The sequence below is a fragment of the Macaca mulatta genome, chromosome 8 (assembly GCF_049350105.2).
Source record: "Macaca mulatta isolate MMU2019108-1 chromosome 8, T2T-MMU8v2.0, whole genome shotgun sequence".
Lineage (NCBI taxonomy): Eukaryota > Metazoa > Chordata > Mammalia > Primates > Cercopithecidae > Macaca > Macaca mulatta.
In genome coordinates this window covers 153,522,218-153,533,920 of record NC_133413.1, presented here as the reverse complement: position 1 = coordinate 153,533,920, position 11,703 = coordinate 153,522,218, and the positions used below count along the sequence as shown (strand labels likewise).

General features: G+C 55.9%; 1 protein-coding gene across 4 annotated transcripts; it reads left to right on the top strand.

Annotated features, from left to right (window-relative positions):
• The first annotated feature begins 7,040 nt into the window (after positions 1-7,040).
• Positions 7,041-9,741, top strand: LY6H (lymphocyte antigen 6 family member H). Of its 4 annotated transcripts, XM_028852248.2 has the most exons (5): positions 7,041-7,111; positions 7,392-7,461; positions 7,948-8,075; positions 8,734-8,853; positions 9,172-9,739. In XM_028852248.2, coding segments are annotated over exons 2-5 (486 nt in total). In that variant the 5' UTR covers positions 7,041-7,111; positions 7,392-7,459; the 3' UTR covers positions 9,408-9,739.
• Positions 9,742-11,703: the final 1,962 nt, after the last annotated feature.

Here is an 11,703-nt window from a genome sequence, read left to right as displayed (position 1 = left end):
CTGTCCCCCTTACCCTGCCCTCACTTGGCTCCATCTCCTGCTCTCTCCTCCCTCCAGGACCCACAGACTCCTCAGGCCTGGCTCAGTGTCCCCCAGGAGGGGCCTTCTCTGACCGCCCAGGTCTCTCACTGCCTCACCCATCCCCACAGCCCCTTTCCAGGGGATGGAGCCAGGTGCCTGGTGCTGGCTCACAGTCAGGTGGCAGGGAGAGGTCCACGGTTAGGCTGACTGTCCAAGTGTGAGAGGTTCTGAGAGGGATGGGACATTCGGGGAGGATGCAGGGACCTGAGATCTGACCCTCACTGCGTGCCCAGGCCGCCGGAGGGTGTGCTCGGGACTGTTCAGTGTGGAAGGAAAGGACAGGCTGGGAGGAGTTCCCTGTGTCCTGACTCTGGAGGGAAGGATGTTGTGGAGGGAGGAACTGCATGAGCCAGGGCTGAGAGGGAGGAAGGCGTGGGGTAGGGGGTGGTGGAGATACAGGAGGCAGTGGCAGTTGTGGGAGCACGTGTGAGACTGCGGCTGGTCCTGGTAAAACTTACTCTTCAGGCCTCTTCTTTTATGGCCTTGACCCTGGACCCAGTAAGGGTGAGCAGGAGGATGGCAGGCGGGAATGGAACCGGGAGAGGTGTCAGTGCAGCCAGGGGCTCTGCGTCAGGACCTGCCCTGGATGCCAATGGCAGCAACGTTCACAAGATACCCACCTGCAAGGAACCGATGGTCCCCGGTGGGACAAGATCCACATAAAGGGGCTGCACCCCTGCAGCCTCCCAGAGCCCCTGTGTCCCCCCCATGCCCCTGTGCTCCCCAGAGCCCCTGTGCCCTCCACACACCTGATCCGGGGGTCAGAGGGAACATTCAGGCTGAGAGAAGCTGAGAAGGAGTTAGAGGGGTGCAGGGTGAGGTGGGGTTGGGGAAGGGAAGAGGGAGTGCTTTGGAAAAAGGAGGCTCAGCAGGGCTTTGCTGGAGGACACCTGTGGGCCCTGCGTGGGAAGATGTGGCTCTGGGACCCTCGGGAGTGGCTGGGCTAAAGGGGAGGGAGGTGGCTTGGCAGGAACAAGAGGAGCGGAGATGGGAAGGGCCCAGAGCGTGAACCCTTGCTAGGATTCCAGCCAAACTCTGTGGATGACAGAGAACACCCCAGCCTGAGAGCAGCCTGAGACTCAGCCCTGCGTGGTCGGTGTCACACGGGGCAGGCTCAGAACTGTGGTAGGTGTCAGGTGCCCATATCAGGGCCTGGGTTGTGCTGTGCCCTTGGCAAGAAGTGCCCGCGCCGTCTGCTACTCAAGGCAGGACCCCATGGCCTCCAGGAGTGCGCCTGGGGACCCCTTTCTTCCCCTCTCCACTTCCTCCCTAGACAACCGTGTCTGCTCTCTTCCTTGTGCTAGCAATGCCCAGGTCTTTGTCACCAGCCAAAGCTTCTCTTCTGCAACCCTGATGTCCTTGAGTTCTCCTGCTGGAGGCCTCCCAGGCATCTCACCTCTCTGGTGACCATTCCTCCTGGCCCTACACCCTCGGCCCATCTGCATCCCCAGCTCCCGGCCCGGCTCCTGCACAGAGACATTGTGAAGCCTTGCAAACCCACCCACTTACTCCATTTCCACGGCCATTGCCCTGGTCTGAGCCATGTCCTCCTCACCAGCTTCCCTGTTCTGTTCTAGAACCTTCCAGTCCATTCTCCATAAGGCAGTCAGAGGATCTTCTGAGATGTCGATCAATAGCGTCTGTCCCTCTCTTCAACCCTTTGCGTTTCCCATTTCTGCAGACTTCTTTGATCGTGTACCTCAAAGCCATTCCCAAGCTTTTCTCTCTGGTCAGTCGTCTTTTGATATGGGGGGCAGGACGAGGCGGATGGAAGGAAAGGGGTCCCGAGCCGCGACTCCCTGAGTGACTGGCAAGCCCTCTGCTGTAGGACCCTCCTTGCATTGGTCAGAGAGAGAACAGAACCAACGGGATGCACATGTGCAGAGAGGTTTTTGAAAATTGGCTTCCAGGATGAAGGAGGCTGGTAAGTCTCAAACCTGCAGGGCTGGCAGGCTGGAGACCCGGGAAGAGCCGACGTGCCATGTGAGTCCAAGGACTCTGCCGCAGGGAGGCCAGTCTTTCATTCTATCCAGGCCTTCTGCTGAACGGATGAAGCCCACCATGACGGAAGGCAGCCTGCCTTCTCCAAAGTCCACCCATGTAATTGCTTTTTTTTTTTTTTTTTTTTTTTTTGTGAGATGGAGTCTCGCTCTGTCACCCAGGCTGGAGGGCAATGGTGCAATCTCAGCTCACTGCAACCTCCACCTCCCGGGTTCAAGTGATTCTCCTGCCTCAGCCTCCTGAGTAGCTGGGCTTACAGGTGCCCACCACCACACCTGGGTAATTTTTGTATTTTTAGTAGAGATGGGATTTCACCATGTTGGCCAGGCTGGACTCAAACTCCTGACCTCAAGTGATCCGCCCGCCTTGGCCTCCCAAAGTGCTGGGATTACAGGTGTGAGCCACTGTTCCTGGCCAGGTACTTTTTTTTGAGACAGGGTCTTGCTCTGTTCCTCGGGCTGGAGTGCAGTGGTGCGATCACAGCTCACTGCATCCTCAACCTTCTAGGCTCAAGCAGTCTTCCCATCTCAACCTCCTGAGTAGCTGAGACTACAGGTGTGCACCACCACACCCAGCTAATTTTTAAAATTTTAGTAGAGATGGAGTCTCCCTTCGTTTCCCAGGCTGGTCTCAAACTCCTGGCCTCAAGTGATCCTTTCACCTAGGCCTCCCAAAGTGCTGGGATTACAGGTGTGAGCCACCACACATGGTCCTAACCTTCTCTCTGTGACAAATTTTCTTCTTGAAGTACATTCTTTAAAAATGTCTTTAGGGAAGTGCTGTTAGTGGTAAACTCTCTAAATGTCTCCGATTTTTATTCATCTGAAAAAATTTATCTAAAGTTAAAAAAGTTTGACACATAATAATTATACATATTTATGGGGTACACCGTGGTGTTTTGATATATGTATACATTATATAATGATTAAATTAAGCTAATTAACATATTCGTCACCTCGCACACATATCATTTTTTTGTGGCCAGTGGTTGTTTAGCTGTTAGAGAAAAAGAAAAATCCTTGTGGTTAGAACATAGTTTATTCTTTAAGTTTAGGGGTGTGTGACTTAATTCCTGCCTGTCACAGCCTTAGGTCTTATTTATAATTTGGAGTATTATTGCCACAAAGAGTGCATCCTGTCAGTTTCATAATCTTTATTTTAACACTTTATAGATCTACATCTCTCTAATATTTTTATTTATTTATTTACTTATTTTTGAGATAGTCTCACTCTGTCGCCCAGGCTGGAGTGCAGTGGCGTGATCTTGGCTCACTGCAACCTCTGCCTCCTGGGTTCAAGCGATTCTTCTACCTTAGCCTCCCTAGTAGCTGGGATTACAGGTGCACATGCCACCACACCTGGCTAATTTTTGTATTTTTAGTAGAGACAGGGTTTTGCCATGTTGGCCAGGCTGGTCTTGAACTCCTGACCTCAGGTGATCCCCCGCCTCAGCCTCACAAAGTGCTGGGATTACAGGTGTGAGCCACCGAGCCCGGCTTATATCTATCTAATCTATCTCTCTTTCTCTCTCTCACTTTTTCTTTTTTCCATTCATCTGCTGTTGGACCCAAGTGGATTCCATGTCTTGGGTGTTAAGAACAATGCTGCAATGGACATGGCAGTGCAGGCCTCTCTTCAAGATACTGATTTCTATTTCTCTGGCTATTATCCAGAACTGGAAGTGCTGGGTGGTAAAGTAGCTCAATGTTCAATTGTTTCAGGAACTTCCCTACTGCTTTCCCTAACGGCTGTACTAATTTACCTTTCCCCCAACAGTGCACAAGGATTCCCCTTTCTCCACATCCTCACCAAAAATTGTTATCCCTGTATCTTTGATGACAGGTATTCTAACAGGCAGGAGGTGATCTCTCCTTGCGATTTTCATTTGCATTTCCCCGCTGATTATAATACTGAAGATTTTTTTCATGCACCTGATGGCATTGTATGTCCTCTCTTGAGAAAGGTTTATTTCACTTCTGGCTCATTTTTAAATTGGCCTATTTGTTTTCTTGCTATTGAGTTGTTTTCTAAACTTTTAATTTTCTGAAAATTCTGTTTTACACTTATTTTTGGAAGATCCGTCAAGTTCTTAGTGACAGTTATTTCCCTCTGAGCCCTTTACAGCTCTGATTTTCCTCTGCTTTGGCTGTCACTGGAGCTGCTGGAATTCTGCTGTCAATCTTATTGCTGTTTCCTGGGAGCTGGTCTTCCTTTTCTTTTTGGCTTAAAGATCTTCTGCAATTTCACTATGTCATCTAAACTTTATTTTTCTTTATTCTATTTAGTCCATGTTGTGCCTCTCTGTGCATACTTATTTTTTATTCGTTCTGAAATATTCTCAGGCGTAACTTCTTCAATGATTGACTCTCTTTCCTTTGAGATATCAACCACACTTCCACAAGCTCTCTGCACACCATCTTTTTGTTTTGTTTTAGTTTTTTCTTTTCTTCTTTTCTTGCTCAGACTCAAGTGGCCATCAGAAAAACACCATCTTTTATGTTTCTTATTTTTCCTGTTTTCTATTTCCTTATCCTTGGTGCTATATTCTTGGTAATTGTTTAAAGATTTATCTTCTAGTTTATGAATTCCCTCTTCAGTTGTGTCTAATTTGATGTATAATCTGTTTGCTGAGTATTTTCAAAAACACCTTTATTGAGATATCATTCACATACCGTAACATTTACCCTTTTATATATACAAGCCAGGGGTTTGTAGTATATTCATAGAGTTGCGTGACCATAATCTCTATTTTTAGAATATTTTCATCACTCCCAAATGAGTGATTTTATCACTTTATTTATTAGTAGTGCCCATTAGCAGTTCCTAAGGAGGAACTGATTCCCCTATCCCACCCTTCTACCACCAGGCAACCACTAAGCTACCTCTGTCTCTCTTGGATTGTTTATTCCGGACATTTCATAAAAAGAAAACCACACAGTGTGTTTTCTTGTTACCATAATTCTTTCAAGGTTTCTGCTGACCTTTTCATTTCAATGAAAAGTTTTTCATTTCTAGAGGTTCTGTTTTTTTTCTGATAAGCATGGTGATCAGTTTCATAGTGCTTTGTTCCTTATTTTATCTTAAGCATAACAAATAGGTTAATTTTATATCCTATATTGATATTTTCCATTTAGAAAGTCTGTGGTGATTTAAATCTGTTGCTTGTCACTGTCAGCTGAATCTCACTTGGAGGCTTGCTTTCTTTAGATATGTGCTGATTTTTCATTTTGAACTTATATTTGATTCAGTTAAATCTGTGGGAACCCCATACCCTAAGTTGGGGCTTGCTTTCTCCGGAGAGGATTCATTGTTGGTTTTGCTTTTGCAAGCAGGGATGCTGCTGACCTGGGACCACCCTGGCTCCCCGGAGGGCTCTGTGTGAGTGCCAAGTGGAGGGTGCAGGAGAAGGCACCCCTTGGGGCAGCCCTCAATCGACGACTCTTGGGCATCACTGTGAAAATACCTGTTCCCTCATCCCTTGGGTGAGCTCACCCGAGGCTCACAGTTTGCACCACTTCCCAGAGTCCCTCTCTGGGGTCAGGCTCCAGTTCCCCACCACGTGGGTTCACTGAGTGCCACATGCTTGCCAGCCTCCTTCCCCACCCTGGACCAGTTCCCCACTGCCCAGGGCTGCTACCTGCACCTCCAGCGAAATGGCGAAGTGGCTTGCTCTGGAATCCCTGCCTCAGGCTCTGCTTCCAGGACCTCAGACCCAGTGGCGGTCCAGGTCTGCCCAGGACCATTGTGGCTTTCACATCTGCCTTCTGCTCAGTGGCCAGACTTTGGGGGTCCATTATTCTATTTACTTCTTTCCTTATGGACTCAGATTTCTTTTACTTTCTTGAGAGCTCTGTATGTTTTGAAAAGAACTGTGTTTGAGCCTTGATCTAGCTCTTTCCCTCTGCACCTTATGAATCTCAACTCCTCATTCAGGTCTGGGTTAAAATGTCAGGTCCTGGGAGAAGCTTTTCCTAACCCTGAGGTAAAGCGCGCTCCTGTGGTGGTCTTTTGTCTATCTCGTCCTTGCCTCCACCCCTCTACAGCCACACATGGAGAGGAGGTGTGCAGTCCCTGTAGCCCAAGTTGCTTGGGTTCCCAGCTCAGCTGTGTCACCTGTCACCTGCGTCACCGTGTGACCCTGAGCAGGGAGCTCCACTTTTCTGTGCGAGTCTCCTCATCTGTGAGATGTAAATGATACTATCTGCACATCAGGGCTGTGGTGAGACTGTAACGAGATAATAAATACGAAGTGTCTCGAACAGGTGGAATCCATAGTACATGCTCAATAAATGTTAGCTCTGACTGTCACATCCTGCAAAGATATGCTGCAGTAGGGATCACCATTTATCGAAGGTGAGAGTCAGGAGGGCAGAAACTAGGTCTCTCTCTTCATGCCCTTTCCCAGGGCCCAAGGCAGGGCTAGCCCAGCAGGGAGCACGCAGTAAATATTTTCAGGTCAAATGAAAGGGAGCAGGACCAAAGATCGGGGCTTCCCCTGTGCCCCGGGGAGGCGGATTTCAGGCACAGGGACACGTGCAAAGGCACAGCTTTTCGGGAGCTGGAGGGCAGGGTGGGAAGGCCAAGGAAGCCGAGAAACAGGTCCAAGGCTCGGATGCTCTGGCCAGGATTTATGCCTTTACCTCCGAGTGTGGGAGTGTTTGACGACAGAAGCCCCTGGGGCTGCGGCTTCTGGTGGGGGTCTTCATGGATGCTCAGGGGAGGAGAACGGCCTGGAGCCACTGGAAAACGGCGAAACGGGGATGAGGTTGGGAAGGTGGGAAAGAGTGGGGAGCAGTGGGGAGGGGCGGGGAGAAGGGGGAGGGCGGGGAGGAGGGGGAGGGCCGGGACTCAGGGCGGGAGTCTGACCCCAGGGGTCTGCGAACCCGGACCTGCGCGAGGCGCCGCACCGGGTACCTCCCCTTCTCTGCGTCTTTGTGCATTTTGCTTCCTTTCGCAGTAAACGTTCTTCCGAGAAATTCCAAGGGGATCTCAGCCAAGCAGAGGGGGAAGGGATCCTGCCCACGCCTGGGTAGGGGGCCGCGGAGGCGGGGGAGGAGCAGGGGGCGCCGCGAGGGAGGGAGCGGGAACCGGAGGGAGCGAGCGCGCGCGAGCAAGGGGGCGCGGAGGGCCCGGGCCAGCTACCTGCGTGGGGGCCGCGAGCCCCGGGCGCCCCCCGCCCCGCGCGTCTCCCAGCCGCCCCCGCCCCCCGCGCGGCCCCCGCCCCGGCTCCGCCCCGCCCCTCGCGCGGGGTCCGCGTCTGCGGCTGCGTTCCCCGAAAGACGAGGCTGCGCCCGGATTCCGGTCCGCAGGGAGACCGAAGGGCACAGCTCCCCGCGCCGCGCACGTCGCCCGAGCCCGGAGTGCGGACACCCCCGGGATGTGAGTGCGCCCCCCGACCCCGAGGCCCGCGCTCCACGCCCCATCCGCGGTGAGCGCTGAGGAGCGCTCGGAAGGCCAGGGGAGGGGACTCGGCCCGGGGTTCCCGGCCCCCCAGCCCAGGGGGGGGGGTGGGGACCTGGCACGCGCCCCTCCCCCCAGTGGCAGGTCCCACCCGTTCCCACCCCTGCCGCTCATTCCTGTCCGGACGCACCTGCAGCTCCCCGGGGAGAAGAGGACGCCCCCCCTCCGCTCCCCCACACAGGTGCCGGCGCGGGGCGGGGGCGTCTCGAGCTGTCACCTCGCCCCAGAGGCCAGACCTCTCCCGGCGGGGATGCTGTGACGGCGGACACTCTGGGAAGGAGCTGGGGGTGGGGCTCTGCGAGCTCCGGGCGGACCCTGGCCTTGGATTCCGGGGAGAAGGTTGCATCCAGAGGCTGGGAAAGGGGAGGGTCTTTGGGTCTCCTGACCGATGCTTCTCCCCTCCAGGTTTGCGCCCCAAAGGACCCGTGCCCCAAGCCCCCGCGCCGCCCCTAGGCCCGCCCGGAGCATGCTGCCTGCAGCCATGAAGGGCCTCGGTCTGGCGCTGCTGGCCGTCCTGCTGTGCTCCGCGCCCGGTGAGTAGGGGGCCCGCGGGCTGGGTCAGGTGCGTGGGAGAGCCCGAGGCGCCGCGGGAGAGCCGGGTGTGGGGCCGTCACCCTCTGACGGTTCCCACCGCACTTCCCATAGAGCCCACGCCCCCTCCGGGACCCCAGCAACCCCAGCCCGGCCCTCGGCCCCTCTGTCCTGGCACTGGGCTCTCTCCAGTGCTCTTCCTCCAGGGCCTGGAACTGGTGGGCGGCTGGCCCCGCACGGAAGCCCCTGGTCATCCGTCACCTCTGAGAGCCTCCCGGACCTCCTTTCAAATCCAGTTTGGTCCTTCACAGCTTGGAGCCCACAGAACTCCTGGGGGATATGTGTAGCAGGGTGGGAGTGGGAGGGTGGCACGGTCGGTGTGGGGTCTGTATAGCCCGTGTGTGTGTGTGTGTGTGTGTGTGCACGCACGTGCATGGGGGCCAGGGAGGGGCCATAGGGGCTCCCCTCAAACTGCTAGGATGGGGCACAGTTGTTCCAGGGCCTCTGTTCCCCCTCCAGGGGTCACGAGGGCCTGCTCACTCCTGTGGGGTAGGGCTCTCCCAGGAGTGCCTGCAGCAGGGGGATGGGTGAGGGACACAGGGGGTTGCCTGGGTTTGGGCCCAGTGCCTCTGGTCACCCTCCTCCCCATGCCCTGCCCAGCTCATGGCTTGTGGTGCCAGGACTGCACCCTGACCACCAACTCCAGCCATTGCACCCCAAAGCAGTGCCAGCCGTCCGACACGGTGTGTGCCAGTGTCCGAATCACGGATCCCAGCAGCAGTAAGTTGGGACTTAGGGTAGTGGGGAATGTGCTGAAAGCCAGGCTCTTGGGAGAGGTCAGAGGTGTCCTCTGAGCCCCTTTGGCCTGGGACAAGAGCAAGAGCGTGGGGCTACGGGCAGGATACTGCCCCGCTGTCCCTCCCTGGCTCCTTGGTGGCCTTTTCCATCTAGTTGGGGCCAGCGTGGGAGGGTGGAGGGACTCGGCTCTGCCTATCTGGGGCCCCGAGCTGACCCGGAGGGGCCTGGGCTGGGTCCTCGGGAGGAGGCAGAGAGGGTCCAGGAGGAGCCCCCGTCGCAGTCCGTGCTTTCTCTTCCCAGGCAGGAAGGATCACTCGGTGAACAAGATGTGTGCCTCCTCCTGCGACTTCGTTAAGCGACACTTTTTCTCAGACTATCTGATGGGGTTTATTAACTCTGGGATCTTAAAAGTCGACGTGGACTGCTGCGAGAAGGATTTGTGCAATGGGGTGGCCGGGGCAGGGCACAGCCCCTGGGCCCTGGCCGGGGGGCTCCTGCTCAGCCTGGGGCCCGCCCTCCTCTGGGCTGGGCCCTGAGGTGTCCTCCTTCCCACGGGGCTTCTGAGCTTGCTCCCCTGAGCCTGTGGCTGCCCCCTCCCCAGCCTGGCATGGCTGGGGCTGGGGGCAGCCTTGGCCCAGCTCCGTGGCTGTGGCCTGTGGCTCTCATTCCTCCCCCAACATGAAGCCTCCCTGTCTCTCCGCTAGCTCTGAGTCCCGGGAAGCTGGACATCTCCAGGAAACCAGGCCATCTGGGCAGGAGGCCTGGGGATGAGGGTGGGGGGACCCCCAGGTCCCAGAGGGGAAGTGAAGCAACAGCCCAGCTGGAAGGGCGTCTTCTACAGAGAAATAAAGTCACTTTTGAGTCCTGAGACCCGGGTCTGAGCCTGGGTGTCGGGGGCGGGAAAGGGGTCCTGGCAAAGAGCTGGGAATGAGGTGCTGAGGGATCTGAGGGGCTGAGGACAGGGCGGGCGCTCAGCCATGGTCTCGGGCTCTTGGGCTCAGGGCACTGGGGTGGTGGGTGCTTGTGCTGGGCTGCTTGGTCCTGGTGAGGATTAGGAGCCCTTGGGGTGATGGGGTGAGAGCTGAGATGAGCAAGATCACAGGGTGGGCTTGGGGGAAGATGCCGGAATCCTGTGAGCACACCACAGACACCAGACATGCCCACAAACGGTGGTGCCCACGCAGCCAGCATGTGCACACACACCCATGCCCGCCCTGCTCACTCCTTCACACAAGCAAACCCCAGGTGTCCTGCGCACATGTGCTGGGGCATGCACGTAACTGGCACAAATTGGCGTGTCCCGGTGCACGTGTGTATGCCCACATGCAAATGCCCATGTCTGTGCACACCCACCCTCGTACACTCAGCGTGCAGTGCACACGGGGCCCTCGCAGACTCACGGATGAGACCATGCATGCTGGGCTTCTCTTGCCCCCCACCTCGGCTGTCTCTGCTCCTGGGGGCTGCTTCAGGCCGAGTGGAGCCCTCCTGTTCCATCCCCCTGCCTCTTTGCTGCACATCCACTCCGGCCACTCCTGGCTGAGTTGGGCTCGTGAGGTCAGTCCCTGTGGCCAGGGGTTGAGGAAGCCCACCCATCTCTCTGGGCTGGTCCAGAGGGACTGGATGCCGTGGGGTGAGGGGGCAGGGAGGACTCGGCCTGGGAAATGTTGGAGTGATGTCCTGATCCTTCCCGCTCCAGTTTCAGCCCTGCACCCCCGCATCCAGCCCAGCCTCCCACACCCACCGGCCACCACGCTGGATGCTCCACCAGCAGCTCGTCTCACGGCCCAGGCTCAACACATAGCGCTTGGCAGGCAACACAGGGTTTCTCTGAGGCCTGGGCTCTGGCCACTGCTGCTTCATGCCACCTGTGGCTGACCCAGTCTCCTGGCCACTGATGGGTCCTGGACTCCTTAGGGAAAGCGGTGGTTCCTATAAGGGCTGGCCTTGCATGAGGGATGGCGAGAAATTGGGTCCAGGGCTAGTGAGCCAGAAAGAGAGAGGAGGCCTGAGGTCCTGGGCATTGGCGCCTGCTGGACACGGCCGAGGGGCTTTTCTGTAGAAAGCTGTCTGCTCTGTGATGCACCCTCGCCCCCGCCCCACCCCTCAGTAAAGTGTGCTGCTCTTGCTTGTGCCTGGTGTTTTGGGGGCTGGGGGACTGCAGAGAAGCTGAGCATTCCCAGCAGGTAGGAAGCCCTGAAGCAATGGAACCCCCCCCCAGGGAAGCCTTAGCCAGCTAGGGAGGCCGTGGACAGGCCTCCCACAGGGGTGAGGCTTGAGCCAGTTTTTTTTTTTTTTTTTTTTTTTTTTTTTTGAGACGGAGTCTTGCTCTGTCCCCCAGGCTGGAGTGCAGTGGCGGGATCTTGGCTCACTGCAAGCTCTGCCTCCCGGGATCATGCCATTCTCCTGCCTCAGCCTCCTGAGTAGTTGGGACTACAGGCGCCCGCCACCGCACCCGGCTAATTTTTTTTGTATTTTTAGTAGAGACGAGGTTTCACCGTGGTCTTGATCTCCTGGCCTTGTGATCCGCCCGCCTCGGCCTCCCAAAGTGCTGGGATTACAGGCGTGAGCCACCGCGCCCGGCGAGCCAGTTTTCATATACATCTTTGTATGCTGAATTTATTATTTGAAAGAGGTATTTAAAGGCACAAAAAGGAGTGAAATGCTCCCACCTCCTTAAATAATCATATACAATCAGAAGGGCACGCCCTCACCTCTCCCTCGCCTCCCACCCTGAGGGGCTGCCAGGGCGGGACAGGCAGGAAGCCGGCTGGCTCCCAAGCTGCCGCCGGCACTGGCTAAGTCGGTCTCCCCATCTCGGAAGGAGTTCAA

What these genes read in the sequence shown, in the direction of transcription:
- LY6H (XM_028852248.2), top strand. An exon ending in CCTGCTGTGCTCCGCGCCCG is followed by an intron (nt 8,076 to 8,733) that starts GTGAGTAGGGGG and finishes TGCCCTGCCCAG; the next exon opens with CTCATGGCTTGTGGTGCCAG. An exon ending in AATCACGGATCCCAGCAGCA is followed by an intron (nt 8,854 to 9,171) that starts GTAAGTTGGGAC and finishes TTCTCTTCCCAG; the next exon opens with GCAGGAAGGATCACTCGGTG.